At 38.3% G+C, this 21106-nt stretch overlaps 1 protein-coding gene across 1 annotated transcript; it reads right to left on the bottom strand.

The window, feature by feature from the left end:
• Window positions 1–1849: 1849 nt before the first annotated feature.
• LOC101437424 (olfactory receptor 13C7-like) lies at window positions 1850–2809 on the bottom strand. The gene has a single exon (XM_004462375.2). It carries the CDS (start codon window positions 2807–2809, stop codon window positions 1850–1852), a length of 960 nt encoding a protein of 319 aa, XP_004462432.2.
• Between the last annotated feature and the right edge of the window lie 18297 nt (window positions 2810–21106).

Raw genomic sequence — 21106 nt, 5'->3', positions numbered from 1 at the left:
CAAAATTTTTTTACCAAAAAGGTCAGGAAAGTTATTTGAGAAACCCAAGCCTATTCCATAACCACTCAGAAAGGAAATAGAAACTCCGTGAAATTGGGTGGGTACTGAGTACATTAAGGCTTGTAGGAATAAGACAATATGAAGTGCTAGGGGTCAACCAAGAAATATGAAATGGCCCTGGGACTTTATCTGCAAGAGGTTTACCACTCTATCCTTCTTAGTGTGATACTTCAAAAACACCAATACAATTTCATCAGTCTCTTTCTTATAACTCTTACATGGATTCTATTGCCCACAGCAGTGGTTTTAAAGTTTTCCTTAGCAACAAAATACTTTCATTCAAATAAAATATTCTATGGAAACCTAATGCACGTAAAATAGGCTAATGGAGACCCACTTTCCTGGGATATCAGAGATCTGCCTTGGAATTTGCTCATCCTTGTGTAACACTAGTGAACCCTCCTCTGCATCAGGGAACAATGAGCAATCACCTCAAACCTAGAAAGTATTGAGCTCTTATCTTAGTATCTGAAGCCCCCATAATTTGCCCCAAGCTGGCTTTCCGGTCTTTTTCCCTATCACTATACCAACAAAAAACCCATCTTCCAAACATTCTAAACACTTGAGGATATTCCATATCTTGTCACATGCTGTTTTCTCTGTCTGAAAAATTCTCGTGAGACCACCAAGAGAGCAATTCTTCCCAGTTGAGCCAAGCAAAAGTAGCCTTTTCCCTTACTGAGATTCCTCCTTTCATATGCACTGGCTTTCTTCCTTACTCCACTACCTCTTCTTTCTTGCTGTCCTATTAGTTATTTCTTGGAGATGGTCCAAGCCCTTTCACATGAATATCACCTTAGCCCACTATACTACTCCAAGCCCACCAGCTACTTTGCTCAGCCCAACGAAAGCTCAGCATACAAAGAATGCATACACAGCATCCACAACAGAAAACAGAGGAGAAAGAAAAGATGGAAATGAGAATTCTTTAGTATGTGTGTACTCAATGTGTACATCAATCTGTATTCCACATGATTGTGTGCTCTTTGACCATGTTTTGGTATCTGTTTTCATGTTGTTTACTTTATTGATGTCAATCATTAGAGAATTATGCAACCAAGTGCTTCAGAAACTAAGTCTTTTTTTACTCATGTAACAGTTACATTGGTTTGCACCAAAACATGTCATTGCTTCACTATTGAAAACCAAGATAGACCAAATTCCCTGTCAGGCACATTCCCGAAAAAGCCTTACATTACCTCAGATATTTCTGAAACATTTGCCAGTTTGCAGGCAAAAACAGATCAGTCCTAAGAAAAACAAATGAATTTTTCAACCTTTTATCACATTATGACATATACACAGATCAGGTACTAATATCCTAAGAAATTTGCCCTTTCCCCTCTGATCGAAGATGACCCCAATATGAATTACCTAATATATCACTTCATATATGTTTAGCATTCTGATCCTTAGTGAGGAGCTTTTACCTTGACATTCAAAAAATGCCATCAGACTAGAAAAATGATGAGCATAGAGGATAGGTTAAAACGATGCTATCATTTATATGAGATTACAAAATTCTTCATTCCACAGATAACCTAAATTCTGATACCTGTAGAAGGTGAATAGTTTGAAAGAGAATCCTCTTAGTCACAATATTCTGTCCTTCTTCTTAATCCAGACATGAAGAGATAAGATAGGTCCTCAACTTACTAACACATTTTAAACCATGAACAAAAAAAGAATTAAAAATTAACATTGTCACCAATACATAGATTTCATTTGAAAAACCCAGGCAAAACCTAGCCCTGAATCAGAGTAAAAAATTAAGAAAATAAAAGAGCATTCAATTTCTTTCAGAGGAACTTTTCTGACACAGCATATTCTTCACAGCTGCTTTAACATCTTTGTTCCTCAAACTGTAGATGAGAGGATTGAGCATGGGGGTCACCACTCCATAAAAGAGAGAGATGATTTTGTCAGTGACTTCTTCCTTGTCTGCACCAGAAGAGTCTTTAGCCTTGGGCTTTGCGTACATGAAGAGGATGCTCCCGTAGAATATGACCACCACTGTCAGGTGGGCTGAGCAGGTGGAGAAAGCTTTCTGCCTTCCCTCTGCAGAAGGAATCCTCAGGATGGTAGAGAGGATGAAAACATAGGAAACGAAAATGAAAAATACAGGGACCACAAGAAAAATCATATTAGCCACAATCATACTAATAACATTGATGGAGATATCAGCACAGGCCAGTTTTAAGACTGCCAAGATTTCACAGGTGAAATGATTAATGACATTATCCCCACAAAAAGGAAGTTGCATTGCAAGGGAGGTTTGCAGCACAGAATTGACACCCCCTGCAATCCAGGACCCCGCAGCCATGGGCACATAAGAAGCCTTGCTCATGATAATGGGGTACCTCAGAGGGTTACAGATGGCCACATAGCGGTCAAACGCCATCATGCTTAGAAGCACACACTCTGTGGCCCCCATAGCAAAGGAGAGAAACATTTGCACTCCACACCCAGAGAAGGAAATGGTTTTCTTTGAAGTTAAGAAGCTGCTCAGAAATAGGGGGATAGATGAGCTGGTGTAGCAAATGTCCAAGAATGATAAGTTACTGAGGAAAAAGTACATGGGGGTGTGCAGGTGGGAGTCGTAGACACTTACAATGATGATGACTCCATTTCCCAGAAGGATCACGAGGTACATGCAGAGGACCAGCACAAAGTAAATGGCCTCAAGCTCTGGGTAGCCAGACAGCCCCAGCAGGACAAACTCTGTCACAGATTGATTAGTCTTTTCCATGTTAAAGTTTTCTTTCACCAATAGGAGTTTTGTAGAGGTCTCAATCCGTTAGAGGCGTGTCTGATAGAGACATCGGCATCCAAAGTGGCTGCCCTTATGGGTAATGTGGACCTATAACTGGATACCCAGAGAGCACACAAGCATGTGACTATCGTCTAAGTAAAGATCCGTTAGACTTTCAAAGAGCCTTTGGAAAGAGGCTTTAGCTTTAGAGTATATGTCATTGCTAGACAATAGATTCAGAACACAGGCAACTGGGTTGCAATTATTTCTCACTGCACTGTGAATTTGAAATTACTCTGAATGCATTGTCACCATATATTCTTACCAAACAATCCAGAACAAATCTAAAATGTATGAAATATTATTGATCAACAGAGGTGTGACAATTTTAAGCACCATATACCCTGTAACTTAATTCTGTCTCCATGAATAATGCCTACCTTAACAAAAGTCATTGTTCTTCAGTGAACAAAGTGGGATAGGTCCCCAAAGTGGCAGAGGTAACTCCTGCCTCAATGGCAATTTACCTTGTTTCTTAAGACTTGAGTGGCTCAAGAACAAACTGAAGAAATCCACTTTTAGAAAAAGAAGGTTATTGCTAACTTGGGGGAAAACATATCCTGCTATATCATATGATTATCATTGCAGTCATTAGTAATATTCACAAGAGAAAAAAGAAGACATTTTTCAAGAAAATTACTCTTTTTTGTCTCACACTACAAATTAGAAAGTGACTCTTGGTGACCCTAAATTCTGCCTAATATGCATATAAAGTAAAAAAACAGCCTCAGGAAAACTCTAATGCTTGTCTAAATCTATGGAAAAATCACACATAAATGTAAAAACAGGAATTTCAGGAACAGGCAATTTTCTGCCTTTACCACCAGGAATAAAAATTACAATTATTTTCTCCCAGCAAAGAAATCACTCTCTTCTGCCCTAATAGCTGCTCTTCTGTTCTTCCTCCCACTACACATTTCAGATTTGCTTGTGAATGAGGCCTAAGCCACAGAACTTTTTTAAGCATTAGAAATTTCCTATAATTGTTTATATCCCAAATTCTCTAGTATATAGAGCATTTATATATTAACATGCCAGAAACAGAAATCCTACTTTCATTGTTAGTCTTATAAATCCCATCTCTATTTCAGTAAGAGAACTAAAAACCTATCCCCATCTTGACTTTCTTTATAATCAAGTCACCACTATTGATTGCTATTACAGTTATTATAAAAAAACATTTTATTAGTGGCAAAATTGAAACAGCTCTCAGTAAAGAAGGGAGTTAGGGGTCTTCCCTTTCTTTTCCCTGGAAGGGCATCCTTTAAAAGATCAGCCAATGGAATAGCAAAGCAACTTAAAGCCTTTGCTGCTTAGAGGATGCTTCTAATCCCAAAAGCAATTTAAAGTTCATGATGTGAATTGAATAGGATTCAGAAACTTTCTAGTACTTCTGGGATGAAATCCCTCAGAAGCAATTAGAAAAAGTTGCTAACACAATATAAATTAAAAGTAACTCAAAAAAAACTATAGTACTTTCAGCTTTTCACACTGGGAGAAGAGCAAATTTAGGAATGCTGCCATGTAAAATGATCACGACATGGAAATTATAATAGAATTGACTGTATCTAACAGAGATATGGCTGTAATCTGTGACACTAGGTGAAAATAATACTTTGTTTTTAATATATTACCAGCTAATCATTTTTATTTTCACCATAAAATCCTTGCATCTAGGGAAACGGACTTTGGCCCAGTGGTTAGGGCGTCCGTCTACCACATGGGAGGTCTGAGGTTCAGACCCCGGGCCTCCTTGACCCGTGTGGAGCTGGCCCATGCGCAGTGCTGATGCGCGCAGGGAATGCCACCCCACCCAGGGGTGTCCCCCGCGTAGGGGAGCCCCACGCGCAAGGAGTGCGCCCTATGGGGAGAGCCGCCCAGCGCGAAAGAAGAGTGCAGCCTGCCGAGGAATGGCGCCGCCCACACTTCCCGTGCCGCTGACGACAACAGAAGCGGACAAAGAAACAAGACGCAGCAAAAAGACACAGAAAACAGACAACCGGGGGAGGGGAGGGGAATTAAATAAAAATAAATCTTTAAAAAAAAAAAAAAATCCTTGCATCTCAGAGCCCATAAGTTTCAGTTGGTCTCATTGGCCTCTCAAAGAGCTAGAACCACAAACATTTTAATATTTGCTCACTCAAGCTCTTTCTTCTTCTCACACACATACTACACTGATTCAACCATGTCTTGGATTCACACCCAAATTGGCATGCCCCAACACTGGGAAGACCACCTCAAAAATTTCCATGTGTGAGCAAAATGCCACATTACTTATGAATAAGCCAGAAATGCAAATTGAACTATATGATTATTATAGCACATCCCATAACTATGTTTTGAATTTGAGGAGAATTCAATACTGTTACACAAATGTACATAATGCACCTCCAGCAGAATGTAATAAGTGGAATCATCATACAAAGTACCAAAAAAGGAAATAAAAATGACAGTGTTCTTTTTTATAAGTTGATAATTTTTAAAAGAGTCATTGAACAGCAAATGCAATATAACCCAGAAGACTGGAAAAGCAGTTTTACTAGGATAGATGGTATTACATGCTCCAACAAAGAAAAGGAAGAGAAGTTCCTAGAGTTGCTAACTTTATGCAAATGAATGTTCAGTATATCAGCTCATAAGGCTAATGTTGATTATGTTTCTAGTTATTGAATATTTAGTGAAAAAAGAATCAAATAAGTTTTGTTACAATGTAAATGGAAAATATAATACACTGCAAGAAATTTGATAAATTCTTCAAAATAAAGAAATGTTCAAGAGAGCCAAATCATTAGAGAGCTCTAATTAAAGAGGAAAACAATATAGATACTTACAATTTGTTTCAGATAAACAACAAATAATTTTTAATATAAGAATTTCTCATGTGATGTTTTTCTTCTAAGTCAGTGTATATATACATAGGCAATTAGAAATAATTCAAATTTAACTAAACATCCAATATTTTTACTCGTTAAATATGGCAACCCTAATTTCAAGCGACCAGGACTCACATGGGATCCAGTCCACTTCTGGATCCTCCCACCTGGCATCACTTGCCAGTTTTGGCCAATCCCCCCGGCACTGGAGGGAATATGGGTCCCTGGAAAGGGGTCCTGCTTGCCCAGGTCTATGGGAAGTACAGCTCATGATAACACTGTGGGATAGTGTTATTTTCAGAAATTTCAAATGAGGAACAGAAAAAGGACACGAAGCCTATTTCCAAAGTCATTCTGGTGGATACAGGATTTTAGCAATATCTGTTGTCTCTAATGCAGTACACACTACATCAACTTGACCTACAGCTACAACCCTCCAACTGTTTCCAGGACAACAATTGTAAGCAGAAACAATTAAGGCAAACATATAGGGGGCTCATGATCATCAAGGTCTGCTTTTAAAAAAAAAATTTAAAGATACTTAGATATATAAATGATACATAAAAAAAGTAGGGGATTCCCATATACCCCACTCCCTATCCCTCCCACACCAACAACATCCTTCACTAGTGTGGCATACCCACCACATTCAATGAACCCTGGAGCATTGCCACCATGTGGAGTACAGTCTACATTTGAGTCGAAACTCCCCCATGCACAACCTGTAAGTCATGACAAGATATACAATGGCCTGCATCTGTCACTGCAACATCATTCAGGACAATTCCAGTGTCCCAAAAATGCCTCCACATTACACCCATTTTTCCTTGTGAGTCCAATGAACTGTAGATAGGTGTTGAAAATCTATTGAGATTCAGGGCCTAACTGGCACATGAAAAGCCCAAAGATTTAAGTCTCTTGGACATAAAGCTATCAACTCTAGTACTAACTATGGTTCAAATATAAGGGGCAGAAGAGCCATGTGTAGGGAAACCACAATTGAGTCCAACTTTGTCACACTGGGGAGCATAAATTCCACTGAGAGGGCACCAAAATACTGAGCCGTAAATCCTATGTATAATGTCTGGATGTCTCCAGAGCCCTCAGGAATGTCTGCTTTTTAACATTCCCAAGACGTGGTCATTCCTACTACTTTCTCCCTTTCTGATTTAATTCAATTCTGTCAACACTAATTGAGGTCTCCCTTGTTCCCACAATTGCATCTTATTTCTGTCCCAGTTCCCATGAATATCTTAATCCCCCTTCCTGGTACTACAACCCATTACAAGAATGGCAAGCCAATGCAATGTCTTCTAGTATCTGAGGTCAACACCCCTGATGCCAACTACCTGTCTGTACTCCAGGTAGATTGCTCTGTGTTCTCCCTTCTCACTGTTCTCTTCATGGGCCATACATCAACCCATGCTTTTCCTTAGAGGGACTAGTACATGCTGCTTGAGTTCTATACTTACTAGCTACCTCTCCACCTCCTAGGCATATGGCCTTTGAATGCTATTATCTTGCCCCATTATCAGGAAACTGGTGTATCTATTCATTTCTATCTGTCCAAAGACAGACTAACAATGCAAATATGTAACAAATGTTTACCTCATTTAAGCCCCTTCTGTTCCCTAAAATAATTTACTTCATTTAAACATTGCCAACTTTTATCTGAATTGTAAATAAAATTTTTTATTTTATAACAATCCTAGAGTGTTCAGCTTCAGCCGTTTAGACTTAGGTAAGGGTAATATTTCCTTGCATTATCATTAAGCAGTCAATATTATATATATCTTCAGAATAAAGGCTATGAAAATTATTAAGATTAGCCATAAGGTAGCTACATCAAGTTCAGTATATTCATTCTTTTCATCAAGAGGGTCCTCTCACAGCCTCATTATCATTCTCTCTGTTGTTTATCACCTGTCAGTTTCTCCAGCAGGTGGGTTTTGCACTTGGCAGGAAAGAATCTAGTAAGATGGAATGAGCAGCAGAATGGAGGGTTAGTAGAAGAAAGGCAGCAAGTGAATACAAATTAGTTTCTGATACAAGGGACAGAACAGGGACATAAATTATGATCATTAACTATAATTAAAATGGGATATTGAAAAATCCAAGCAATGGAAAGATAAAAAATGTGATCAGGAAACAAAAACTACAAACACCTGATGTTGTTGAGATAGCAAGAGATGGAGGCATGGTAAAAAGAACATAGGACAATCCAACTTAACTTGGTTCAAAGATAGGTCTCAGGACCAGGACTGTTCCATTCTCAATAAGTTTTTTATTTAATTAGTCATTCATTAAATGATTCATTAAATGCGATATAAAATATCGCATTTGCAGTTTCTGGGGAGAACAAACTAGCATAAGGTTTCGACTCTTTCCCCACCCAAACAGGGAAATGCCTTAGAAATAATAAATTCGTATCAATTTTTAAAAATGAATGAAACTGGAAGAACCTCAAGGGGATCAATATGGCACCAGTAATAAATGGATTTAAGGAGTAGTTTTGAGTTGGGTTCTTCCTCCTCTACCATATCGCTACGGGGACGTTATCCTTGACTCTTTGCCAATCCTCTCCATCCCTTTCAAGCTAAGATAAAAAACATAACATCAGAGGGCTGTAGAACTAAGAAGAGGCAAAGAGTAAATAACTACATGTGCACAAAGCCCAGTCACCAGAAAGTTTTTCCCTCCTGCTTGGTCTCACTGCAAAAGCCAGAATGATTTTATCAAAGTTTGTCCTTTTTTTTTTATTTTTCAAAGACCAAACTTTTAATTTCATTGATTTTCTCCATTATTTTCTGTCTTCAATTCCATTGTTTCTTACCTTTATCTTTATTTTTTCCTTTCTTCTGCTTATTTTGAGTTTATTGTGTATTTTTGTAGTTTTGTAAGGTGGGAACTTAGATTATTGATTTGAGATGTTTTACCTATTCCAAAGTAATCTTTTAGTGTTATGAATTATTCATATGTCAGAAATTTCATTCATATTTAATATCATCATTCATATGTTATTCATATTTTGGGATATAGTGTTCATATATTAGAACTTTATATTTTGGGACTATTTTCATTTGGTTTTCTGTTTGCTCCCTCTGTTTTTGGTTTGTTTGTTTGTGTTCTTTTCCCTGGCTTCTGTGTGTTACTGGAATATTTTTACAATTTTTAAAATTTAGCAATGACGTTTTGTGGTATATGTCTTTATATAGATTATTTAGTGTTTGCACAAGTCTTAGTATATACACATATATATTCCATCAGAGAAAATTACCATACCTTTCAAATCTCCCCTGTCACTACAAAAACAACACAACCAAGCTTTCAATGATTTTAAACTCTCACTGGAATCCCATATCTTGTTAAATGTTGTTTTCTTTGTCTGGAAAAAAAAAAAACTATAGTATTTTCTTCCAGCCTATCCAAGCACCCTTTTCCTTGCTGTGAGTCCTCCTACTAGGAACCCACAGTAATTTAAACATTCCCCAATAACAGCACTTAATACTGTGCAGTATAATTTTGACCCACTTAAGTCTGCATCTGACCAGTCTCAGCATGATGATACTGCAAAAGAAATAAATGCATTGCCAAAAGTACCAAAGAGCATTATGCATCCTTACTGGTATTTCCAAGAGACACAGAAAAAGTCCAGCAAACACCACTGTCAACTTCATAAAATATCTATTTTGCCATTTCTTTCTTTCCATAATTTCCATTTGACACTATCTGTTAAATATCACATTATTCACATTATCACAATATCACAAATATCACATTATTCAAAATTTCCACCATACACTGGCTTTCTTCCTCATTCCTCTATCCTCCCTTTCTTACTATTCCATTTCATTTATTTCTTAAAGACAATCTAAGACTTTCATATGAAGATTAGATGAGTCCAATTCAGCCTATCAAATGTCCAATATCTTATGATTGTAAAGGGACTAGATTAGAAGACATGGGAGAGGAAAAAGCATGAAGACATATACTTTAATATTTCCCCAATTTATGTCCAGTCTTTTCTTTACAAGACTGTGTGTACTCCTTGACATATTTTGGCTTTTGTTCTCATGTTGTTTCTTTTATTGACATTACCGACCATTAGCACAAACCTGGCACAAATATGTAGTCAGTAAGTAATTGTTGATTGAATTATTGAGTGCATTAGTAAACATCTGAATAACTGAGGGAAAGTTCATATTCTACAGGAGATTCATGTAACTGAAAAAAAAATACCTAATTTATTTCACTTAACACCTACATTGTTGTATTTTCAGGGAACCAAGTGGTTTGGAAATGCAAAGTACCAGAAATCTCTTGGCTTTTATAAAGGGTATTTATTTGGGGTAAAAGCTTACAGTCCCAAGGTCATAGAAAGTCCAAATCAAGTTACCATAGGAGGTACTTTCTCACCAAAGTCAGCTGGCAGATGTTGAAGCAACATGGCGGGCTATCTTTGCTGGGTTTCAGCCTTCCCCTCTGGGCTTCACCTTCTCTTGAGGTTCTGTGGGCCCTGCTTCTTCCCAATCTCAGCTGCAGGCCTGTCTCTCAGGATTTCCTCCATCAATCTCAGTTCTCTTAGCAAAGTCATCTTTAGACTATCAGGCAAATTGTCCATCTCTCTCTGGGGATTTAGCTGTTTGTGCTTTCTCTTTCTGTCACTTGGCGTGATCAAAAATGATCAAAGTCCTCTCCTCTGTGTGTCTTCTTGAGTGAGTGGCTCAGCAAGGGATCAGGAACTGAACCTGTGACATACCATTGACATAGTCAAATCAAAAAAGTCCTAACGCAATCTTAACAGGCAATGTAATCAAAAACATCTCAGATAAACTTAATGCAGTCAAAGGATATCTTTCTCTTTTGGGGATTCATAAAATAATCTCAAACTGCCACAAGTTTATACCTAGAAATGGGATTTTTTTTAATAATATGGTAATTTCACACTTATCTTTTTTAATAACTACCAAACTTTCTTCCAGAGCAGATGCATCATTTTACATTCCCCCAACAGTGAATGAATATTCCTATTCCTCTACAATCTCTGCAGTAATTTACCTGGATGGGTTGTTTTTATTTGTTGAATTGTGTGATTTATTTATATTTTTGGATATTAAACCCTGTTCAGATATGTGGTTCCCAAATATTTTCTCTCATTCTATAGTTTTCTTTTTGCTTTCACAATAAATTCCCTGTTTGCAAAAAATCATTTTCGATGTTGATGCATTTTCAATGTTTATCTATTTCTTCTTCTATTCTTACTCACATTTTAAATATGAAGTCTAAGATGCCATTGCTAACACAAAATTAAAAAGATGCTACCCTATATTTTCTTCTAGGAGTTTTATCATTTTGGTTCCTACATTGAGGTCTTGGGTACCTTTTGAGTAAATTTTTACATATCGAATGAGGTAGGGGGTCCACCTTCCTTCTTTTGTACATGGTTATCATTTTCCCAGCAACATTTATTGAAGAGACTACTCATTCCCCATTGAGTGTACTTGGTAAACTTGTCAAAAATGAATTATCCTTAGCATGCCTCTATGGAATATGAAAGTGTTCATCTTGTCATAGTGTGTTATCTCATCAGGTGGAGACCCACAAAATAAGCAAGAAAATGTTAAACCCCAACCCTGTAGATTCCTCTATATTCTCAGTTAGAGCAGCTGGAATCTTTTGAGAACATAGGCAGTGCCTAATTAAAGAAAACAGACCAATATATCAAGCCTTCAATGTCATTGCATCTAACTATGAACCTTTCTATTCTTCAAAAATTTAAAATTTGTGGTTACCATAGGTTCTGAGGGAAGAGGGAAGGAAGAATAGGATATTTGGTGCCTAGGACATTGGAATTGTTGTACATGATCTTGCAGTGACAGATACAGACCATTTAAAATTTTGTCAAAGCCTATAAAAGTGTACAGTGCAAAATCTAAACCATAATGTTAACCATTGACCATGGTTAGCTGCAATGCTTCAATATTTACATCAGTTGTAACAAATGTACCATACACAAGTCAAATGTTTTTAATAAGGAGAGGGGATGAGGAGGAAGGATTGGTGTATGTGGGAGTCCCCTATGTTTTCTCTGTGACTTTTCTGTAAACTAAAGCTTCTTTGAATGTAAAGCAAAAAAATTGTCACTGTACATAAAAAATAACAGATTTCATGGTGATGAAAGAAACTTTGAAGAAAAAATATTTTTATTGTACTTTTTTTTAATTTTTTATTTTTACCTTTACTTTAATTTTTTTTTTATGTCTTATTCTTGTATTTTTTTCTTATTATTTGTACTTTTTTTTAGCTTTGTTCTTGGGAAGGTTTTGGATCACAGAAGGGACACAATTGTTGCAGGGGAGAATCACTGATGTGGGGTGTCGGGGATGGGAGAATGTGTGGGGATGGGTGAAAGTGGGACATGCCTCTATGACATATGAATATGGTCAAGTGTTCATGGGGTATTGTCTCAGTGAGTGGAGACCCACACAATAACTAAAGTATATTGAATTTCCATCCTGGGAATTCCTGCTACATTCTTATAAGAGCAGAAAGAATCCCTTGGACATGGGCAGTGTCTACCAAAGGAGGACATACCATTATGCAAGTCCCTTGATGTTAATGATTGTACTTATGAATCTTTTCTTGAGAAATTAAAACTTAGTCTATTATTATATGTTGCCTGAGTTACCTCATGAAAGCCTCCTTATTGCTCAAATTTGTCCTCTCTCTAAGACCAACTCTACTTATAAACACACTACCTTCCCCCTGGCTTGGGATATGACTGCCATGGATAAGTCTCCCTGGCACCAAGGGATTATTACCAAGCACCAACTAGTGATGCATTTGAACCATGGACCTCCCATGTGGTAGGCAGGCGCCCTATCCATTGAGCCAAGTCTGCTTCCCCAGAGATGTTCTTAATGAGGAAAACTGTGGAAGGGGGAAAGGTAGGGTGTATGGAAGTCCCCTATATTTTCGATGTATCATTTATGTAATCTAAAGCTCTTTTCTTTAATATAGCTTTTATTTTTTTAAAGATACTTAGGTTAAACAAAATGTTACACAATGAAATATAAGAGATTTCCATTTACCCCACTCCCCATACCTCCCACACTTTCCCCCAATTAACAACTTCTTTCATTAGTGTGGTACATTCATTGCAATTGATGAACACATTTGGAGCATTGCCACTAAGCATGGATTATAGTTTATATTGTAGTTTACACTCTCGCACTCCATTCTGTAGATTATGGCAAGATATATAATGACCTGTATCTGTCATTGCAATATCATTCAGGACAATTCCAAGTCTCCAAAATGCCCCCATATTACACCTCTTTTTTGACTTCAGCACCTCCAGTGGTCACTGTCTCCACGTCAATGATATAATCTCTTCCATTGCTAGAATCACAATAAATCTATAGTAGAATACCAGTAGGTCCACTGTAGTCCTTATTTTAATCCCCAGTCCTGAGGATTCTGAGATGGTGATGCCCACTCCATCTCTAATTGAGAAGGGGCCACAATCCAATATGTCTGATGGATGGGACTCTCTTGTAGTTGTAGACTCTCTTGCTTCCTTGGTGTGTTGGTTGTTCATCCTCACGTCCTTGTTAGTTGTCCTGGGTGAGTCCCGTGAACTGGAGAGTAGGTGCTATGACTCTGTTGAGGCTCGGGGCACAGCTGGCAGATGGACAGCCCAGAAATTCAAGTTTCTTGGACATACACCCTACCAATTCTAGCACCAACTATAAGTTCGTCTAGAATGGACAGAAGAGGCACATGTAGAGAAGTCAAAACTGAGTTCAACTCTGTTACACTTGGGAGCACAGACTCCAAAATAGGCCTACTGTTGAGGTACCAAACTCCAGAGCTATCTGCCATGACCATAGGAGCTGGGTGTCTTCAGAGCCCTCAGGAGCCCCATTATTTGGGGGAGTATCTACTTTGGCAGTCTATGAGATCGTGCTGAGGCATGCATAAGCACTACCTCTGGGATGACCCTCAGACTCATTTTGAAGTCTCTTAGCCATAAAAACTCATTTGTCTTTACCTTTTCCTCCTTTGATTCGAGGTCGTTTTCCAGTTGCATTCCTTGTTGCTGCTGGGTAATAATCCCTCAGTGCAAGGGAGGTTTATCCTCAGGAAAAGTGTCCCACATTGCGGGAAGGGGTGGGGGGTGGGGAAGGTAATAAATTTATAAGCTGAGTTTGTTTTAGAGAGAGGCCTTATTTGAGCCACATAGAGGCCCTCAGGAGGTAACTCTTAGGCAAGTACCCTACAGCAATAGGCTAAGTTAAAAGAGCAAAAGAGCAAAGGCTCATAAGCACAATTGTCAATATCAAGGGCCAACAATGGACCCTCCTTCTTCACTAGTTATTGCCCTGCACTTGGCAGATTATTGCTCTTCTATTAGAGAATGTGGCAGAGCTCCCCAGGATGGTGATTCAATATTCTTTGGCTATTGTGTGAATCTCCACCCACAATGGCAATGCCCCATGAACATTTGAATACATTTATGTACCTTATATACATGCCCGGATGACTTCCTCCCATGTTTTCCCATCACTGACACCCCACACCTATGATCCTTCCCTGCCACAATTGTAACCCTTCTGCGATCCAAAATTTCTTCAAAAACAAAGCCAAGAATATTACCAAGTACAATAAATAAGAAAATGAAATAATAATGATAGGTTTAAACATAAGAAATAAAATACATAATAATTTAGAAAAACTAAAGCTAAAATAAAATTTTAAAAACTGATATTAAAAAATAATAAAGATATTTAAATTTTTTTGACTTTTTGTCTTTCATCACTGTAATATCTGTTGTCCTACATGTACAGTGATATTTTCTTCCATTTCTTTCCCAGTGTCTTACTTTTTTTCATTTTGTCTTCAAAGAAATTTTAGGTCATAGTAAAGTTACATACAAAACATAGGGGACTCCCATATACCCAACATTCTCCCCCTTTTCCCCCTTTCCTTATCAAAAAACTTTTTACATGTGAATGGTACATTTGTTACAACCAATGTGCAAATATTGAAACATAGCCATTAATCATGGTCAATGGTTTACATTATGGTCTACACTCTAGACCATACACTTTTATAAATTTTCATGAAGTTCAACCTGGCCTGTATCCATCATTGAAAGATCATGCAGAACCCTTCCATTTCCCCCTAAATGTCTCGTCTTCCAACTATTCTATTCCTCCCTCTACCTCCCTTCAGGGTCCATGGCAACCAGCAGGTTTCACTCTTTGAAGGACAAGATTCATAGTTACTTGCAACAATGTTGAAGGCTTGACACACTGGTCTGTCCTCCCCTATTAGGAGCTGCCCATACTCTCAAGAAACACCCACCCATCTTTTGAGAACATAGCAAGCCTCCTCAGGATTGGAGTCCAATTCCTTCCTTCCAGTTGATTATGTGGGTCTCCACCCACTTATGCAACCCACAAGGACAAAATGCTCACTTACACATTCTCTAGAAGACTGCCCAGGTGTGCCCTGTCCCAAATGCCCCCCCATCCAACACCCTAAACCAGTAACCCTTCCTTGCCATATTGCCAAAAAAGCTTTCCTAGCATTTTAGTTTGGATCATACACTGGCCAATCCCCAGTGTTCACCTACTCCCTCCCCCAACCCTATCCCAGTTCCATGGACCATCCAAACCACCCTACACCCCTGTCTATCTTGCACCACCCAACCCATTAGTATCACTACGCCCCATCATACTCCTTTACTGCACAACTACTCACTTCCACCTTATAGATTTGTAGAGGTTAAAAAGAAAGCTGGTTCTTTGATGAAAAAATAAAGAAAAAAGAAACCTCTGCCAATGTTAAGAAAGAAAAAAAGAGAGAAGACACATTAATATTATAAATGAAGGTGGGTTATCATTACTTATCCATGAATATTTAAAGACTAGTAAAAGGAAATCATCAAAGCTCTATGTCCTTGTGATGTAGGCTCATGTACCAACTTGGCCACACAACAGTGTCCAGTTCTTCTGTCAAACAAACACTGGCCAAATTGTATTGTGAGGACATTTTGTAGACTTAAATCATCAGTGAGTTAATTGCATCTATGGCTCATTGCATTTATAATAAACTGAAGAGAATGCCTTCAGCAATGAGAGACATCTCATCCTATCAGTTGAAATCCTTACAAGGGGAAATGATTTCAACCATCTCATCTCTCCTTCAGATAACCAGTTACTTTTGGGAAACTCATCAAAGAGCTTCATTGGAGTTTCTGGCTTACAGCCTGCTCTGTGGAATTTGGAACTTGTGTGTCTCTACACTCAAGTGAGACAATTTTACAAAATCTCATAATGTTTACAGATATCTCTTGTTGGTTCTGTTTCTCTAAGAACCTTAATACAGTCCTGAAATTGAAAACTCATATGAAGTAAACTGAATTCTTGAGAGACAGAAATTATCAAAACTCAGACAAGAAGAAATTGATAGGGAAGCAGATGTGGCTCAAGTGATAAGGCCTCTGCCTACTATATGGGAGGACCCAGCTTCGATTCTTGGGACCTCCTGGTGAAAAAAAAGAAGAGAAAGCATACCTGGCCCACATGGTGAGCCAGTGCTCATGCAGTGAGCCAAGTGTCCACATGAGTGCCTGCAGTAATGAGCCAGTGCCCACGCAAGTGAGTCACACAGCAAGGTGGTGATGCAACAAAAGAGAGACAAAGGGAAAAGTCAAAATGAAACACAGCAGAGACCAGGAACTGAGGTCGCACAATTGACAGGGAACCTCTCTCCACATCAGAGGTCCCCAGGATCAAATCCCTTTGAATCCTAGAGGAGTTAGATGAGAAAAGAAGACATAAAGAGAAATAGATACAGAAGATTACACAGCGAATGGACACAGACAGCAAAAACAGCAGAGTAGGGGTGGGGTGGGGTGGAGTGGAGTGGGGGAGGGGGGAAATTAGCTAATTAATTAATAAGTTGATATTTTCAATAATTCTTTATTTACTAAATAAATTGCATCAATAATTAATAACCTCCTCCAAAAGAAAGCACCAGGCCCAAATGGCTTCAATAATTTATTCTATTATATATATAGGGAAGATATGAGAACAATTCTCTCCCAACTGATAGAAGAAACTTAGAGAGGAAAAACGAAATACCTTATTACAAAGAACTGTTAAATATACTCTGAAAAATATATTTAAATTAAAAAAATAATTGTTGAACAAATTCAAGAGCTGTTTGTGGGAGAGTTGTTGGCAGATGGGGGAAAATAACAAAACAATGATCTCGAAACATATTTTACAAAATTATGATAATGGTATCAAAGTTGGCAAAGCTAGATAAAAATTAAACGTTATAAAAATTAATATAATAAACACATATACATAAGAAAATAATAATATATGCTATTTCAAGACTATAAATTATATAGTCCAAAATATAAATATATTCTGAATTTTAAAATTATATTATGATAATTTATATGATAAGGTTAAGTGTGTTAATAAACAAACATGTCAATAGATATCAGAAACGTACTTGAGGGAGTGGATATGATTCAAGCAGTTGAGCACCTGTTTCCCACATGGGAGGACCTCAGTTCAGTTCTTGGTGCCTCCTTAAAAAAAAAAAAAGCAGATGAACAAGCAAACAAAAAACTAAGGGGAGCTGGTGGGGCTCAGTGGTTGAACACCGGCTTCCCACATACGAGGTCCTGAGTTCACTTGATGTGGGCTATGGGTGGCAGGCTCTTTGTCTCTTCAGAAATAACCTAAACTGTGACTTGTGGGTGTGGGATGATGAAAGGTTGCAGTCCTGCCCTTGGTGAGCAGGAGACAGTTTAACAATGCAAGGTCTATAAACTTTAAGTATTCAGGGGAAATGCAAAGCCAACTATGCTAAAAGCTTATCGAATGCCTGAGGTCCACGCTAAAAGCTTACTAAGATGTGGAAATATATGCTAATTCAAGCCTATTGAGAACTGAAACAAAAGGACCATTTGGCCTTTCCTCTCTGTATAAAAGGGACTAAAAAATCTTGTTCGGGGCTCGGGATTCAAACAGAAAGTTCCGAGTCCGGCCAGCCGTCAATAAACCATTTCTCCTTCTCAAAATCATTCCTGAGTCCTGGCCTCTCTATACTCAAGTAATTGAACTTCTCTCAAATTCTACAACACAAAGAGAAGGGAGAGCAGAAAAAAGGTATGAGCAAAACAGAGGTGAAGAAGCACACGATATTTTCACTTTAAACAGGATATCTCAAACTATCCACAGGTTTTCAGGTTACTTTCCAAACTTCATTGTGAGCTTACTTCCAAGCTAAGTACATAATAATAGACCTCGGGGTGGGGCCATGTCTCCAAGGGGGTCCGGAACCCGAACAATTTTCCAATGCTATCTGGACACAGTGTGTGGGTGTTTTTAGGGAATATTTCTTGATGGATCCTGGGCTGGGTGGTGCAGAACCTAGAAATAGATAGGTGTTACCATGTGTCTGGCATGGCTGTAGTTTAACTTTGAACTCAGCATTAAGGTCTCCCCAAATAGTAAGTACCTTGGAAAAGGGAGTCATCTCTCCACAGTTTTCAGAGTAGCTGACTTGATATTGCTGGCCAGAAAGTTCAGTCACCTGTCAATGGTGGAAATGTTTCATGTGTGGCCACAGAATACCATAAGAAAAATGAGGTGTAAATTTAAGACAAGGTTTTGTGTTAACTGAGTGGGAGAAAGAAAGAAAATGAGGAGGGAGAAAATGACCAGTTGATGAGAAGGAATGCAAGTGCCCCAATAAACACTGATTCCCTCTCTCTCTCTCTTTCTCTCTGTTTCTCTGTCTCTCTGTCTCTCTCTCAAACACACACACACAGCTCAAAGACTCACCTCCTTGTGGCTGGCCAATGCTCTGAAGGGCACTTTGTTGCCATCTCTCTAGAATTCGCATGGGTTTTGGATTCAGGCTCAAAGAAAATGGGGGCTAGCATTAGAATCTTTCTTACTGGGCAAGGGGGAATTCTTCCCTTCATTCTCTCCCGACTTGATGAGAATGGCTAAGATCTTGCTGTCATTATGCTGTTGCCCCAGTGTGATTGACTTGCTGCAAACTAATCTCTCTAAATTAGGTAGAACCATGTAAATCTCCCCTGGTTCAGCCTCAGGGTATTAACCACAGGTGTATTCCATACCTTGCATAAAGAGTACAGTGGTTTGGGGATCACAGGATCCCTACTCAGCCCCATGAAGTCTAAACCGTAAATGTCACCCAATGGGTCAACATCTTTGTCCACATCTATGTTGTCTGGTTGAAGCTTGTAAAGGGCCAGATAGAGCAACTGCCAGCAAAGAAGATATCAAAGGTTTTGGAACCAAAAAAAGGAGGCAAATTTAATATGGTGTCGGCATGTTAGGTCTAGTGTAAGGAGCCTGGGGATGTGTGAGGAGCTACCAATGGACCTAGGAGCCAGAGAAGGGAGGGGGATGAAGCTACTTCACTGCCAAACTGGGAGCCTTTTACTTCTTTGTCTTGACTCATTTCCCTGTCTACTACCTCTAGAATAAGGTTGAAGAACAGAACTGAGAGCCTCAATCCTCCACTCATTTTGCTCTTAGTTTTGTTTTAAATCTGGTAGCTGTGGAATTTTTGTAGTGGGATTTACAGGATTGAAGTAGATCCCTTTAGTCTGTTCACCATGAAGGGGGGTTGGACTTTGTCAAATGCTTTTTCTGTTGAGATAATCGTGGGTTTTTTGCCCTTTATTTACTCCAATACTTTTGAGGATAAGGGTTATCATACAAAATCATTTATAACTCTGAGAGTAATAAAAGCATAAGCCTGAGATTCTAAAGATAATTCATTTATGACTCAAACAAAAATACTTTTTTAACTTTGATAGACACATTTCATTCCTTCATTCATTGAACAGATATTTGTAAGTTACTATAAGCAGCTAGGATTTGTGTGAAATGAAGGAATTACATAGAAGAGAGGTAAGCACTCCAAATATTGTTTAGTACATTTTTTGTATGACATGAGAGTTAAAATTGATATTCAAGCATGAAAGGGTTAAAAAATTAAAAAGAGCATAATATTTCATGGCAGGACAAAATTGTAAGAAATTCAAATTTTAGTGTCCATATATAAAGTTTTACTGGAGCATAGCCACACTTATTCATTTATGTATTGTCTGTGGTTATTTTCATGCTAACTTGGCAGTTTGTGCTGTAAAAGGGACTCTGGGGTCTCAAATTCTAGAATATTTACTGCCTGCCCCTTTACAGAAAATTTTTGCCAACTCCCGCTGGCGATGAATCAGATGCAGGCTTAATTTGAAGTACCCTCAAGAAGGAGATTACTAAAAAGTATTCTGGACAACGTAATAAAAAGGATAGAATATAAGGCCCGTGGCATTATCACTGTGTCAAGGAACACAACAGAGTTATGAATGGAGACTACCTAGTACCACATAAATGAGGGGAGTATTCCCCTGAAGAAGAGACTTCCTAAACACTGAGAAGAAACTCACCATGGAAAGTAATTTTGAGATAGGTATTTCAATTGGAACAAGTCGAGGAGCCAGAGTATATTATGGAATGAGGAGGAGTTCTATCAGAATTAAGAAGTGTTATAAACAACCAACCAAAAAAGCCATGGCAGAAATGTCACAGAAACATGATGATATACTTGAAAAACCATATCATGAAAATATTTTACATCCTTGAGTGGGCTGAATTTCATCTATTTTCACCATAGAATATAAAGTACTCAAATAATATGACCAGGTTTACAGGTTAGAAAATTAGTCTGGTGAATGGATTTATGTTTTCTGCAGGGTAGATTTGAGTGATGAGTTTGAAAGCAGGTAGACGTGGTAGAATCATTAAGAGGAGATAAGAAAATGATGGTGAACATTTTGAAAAATATTCTGCAAGAAATGTAGATGAGATATGGGGGAATAATGGCAAGGTTGCAACAGAGATTTGCAGGTTAGGGAGAGGATTTGTATGATGGGAGTGATTTGAGCATGCATAAAGGTTATGCATCAGGAAGTAGAGGGGAGCCATTCACTCTGAGGAATGACTGGGGAATGAGGGAAGGACCCATACTCTAAATAAGGTGGAACAAAATTGAGCTGAAGGTGTGTGATGCATAATAACCTCAATTATTATGAAGCAAACCAGGCACTCTGACTTGGATGAAGGAAGTGATGACTAGTTTACAGCAGGTATTCTCACAGATGAGGCTGATCTCTCATGATGGATAAAATGTAAGTAATAAGTGCGGTTGTTTGATAAAAACAAGGAGGTAGATCTGTAGTGGGTTTGAAGAGAGTAAGAAGAGGGAGTGCAGGCTACATTGAAGAGAATGTGGC

This window comes from Dasypus novemcinctus, chromosome 8 (genome assembly GCF_030445035.2).
Source record: "Dasypus novemcinctus isolate mDasNov1 chromosome 8, mDasNov1.1.hap2, whole genome shotgun sequence".
Classification (NCBI taxonomy): domain Eukaryota; kingdom Metazoa; phylum Chordata; class Mammalia; order Cingulata; family Dasypodidae; genus Dasypus; species Dasypus novemcinctus.
The sequence above is the reverse complement of the archived record's forward strand: the minus strand, read 5'-3'. Positions and strand labels throughout refer to the sequence as shown.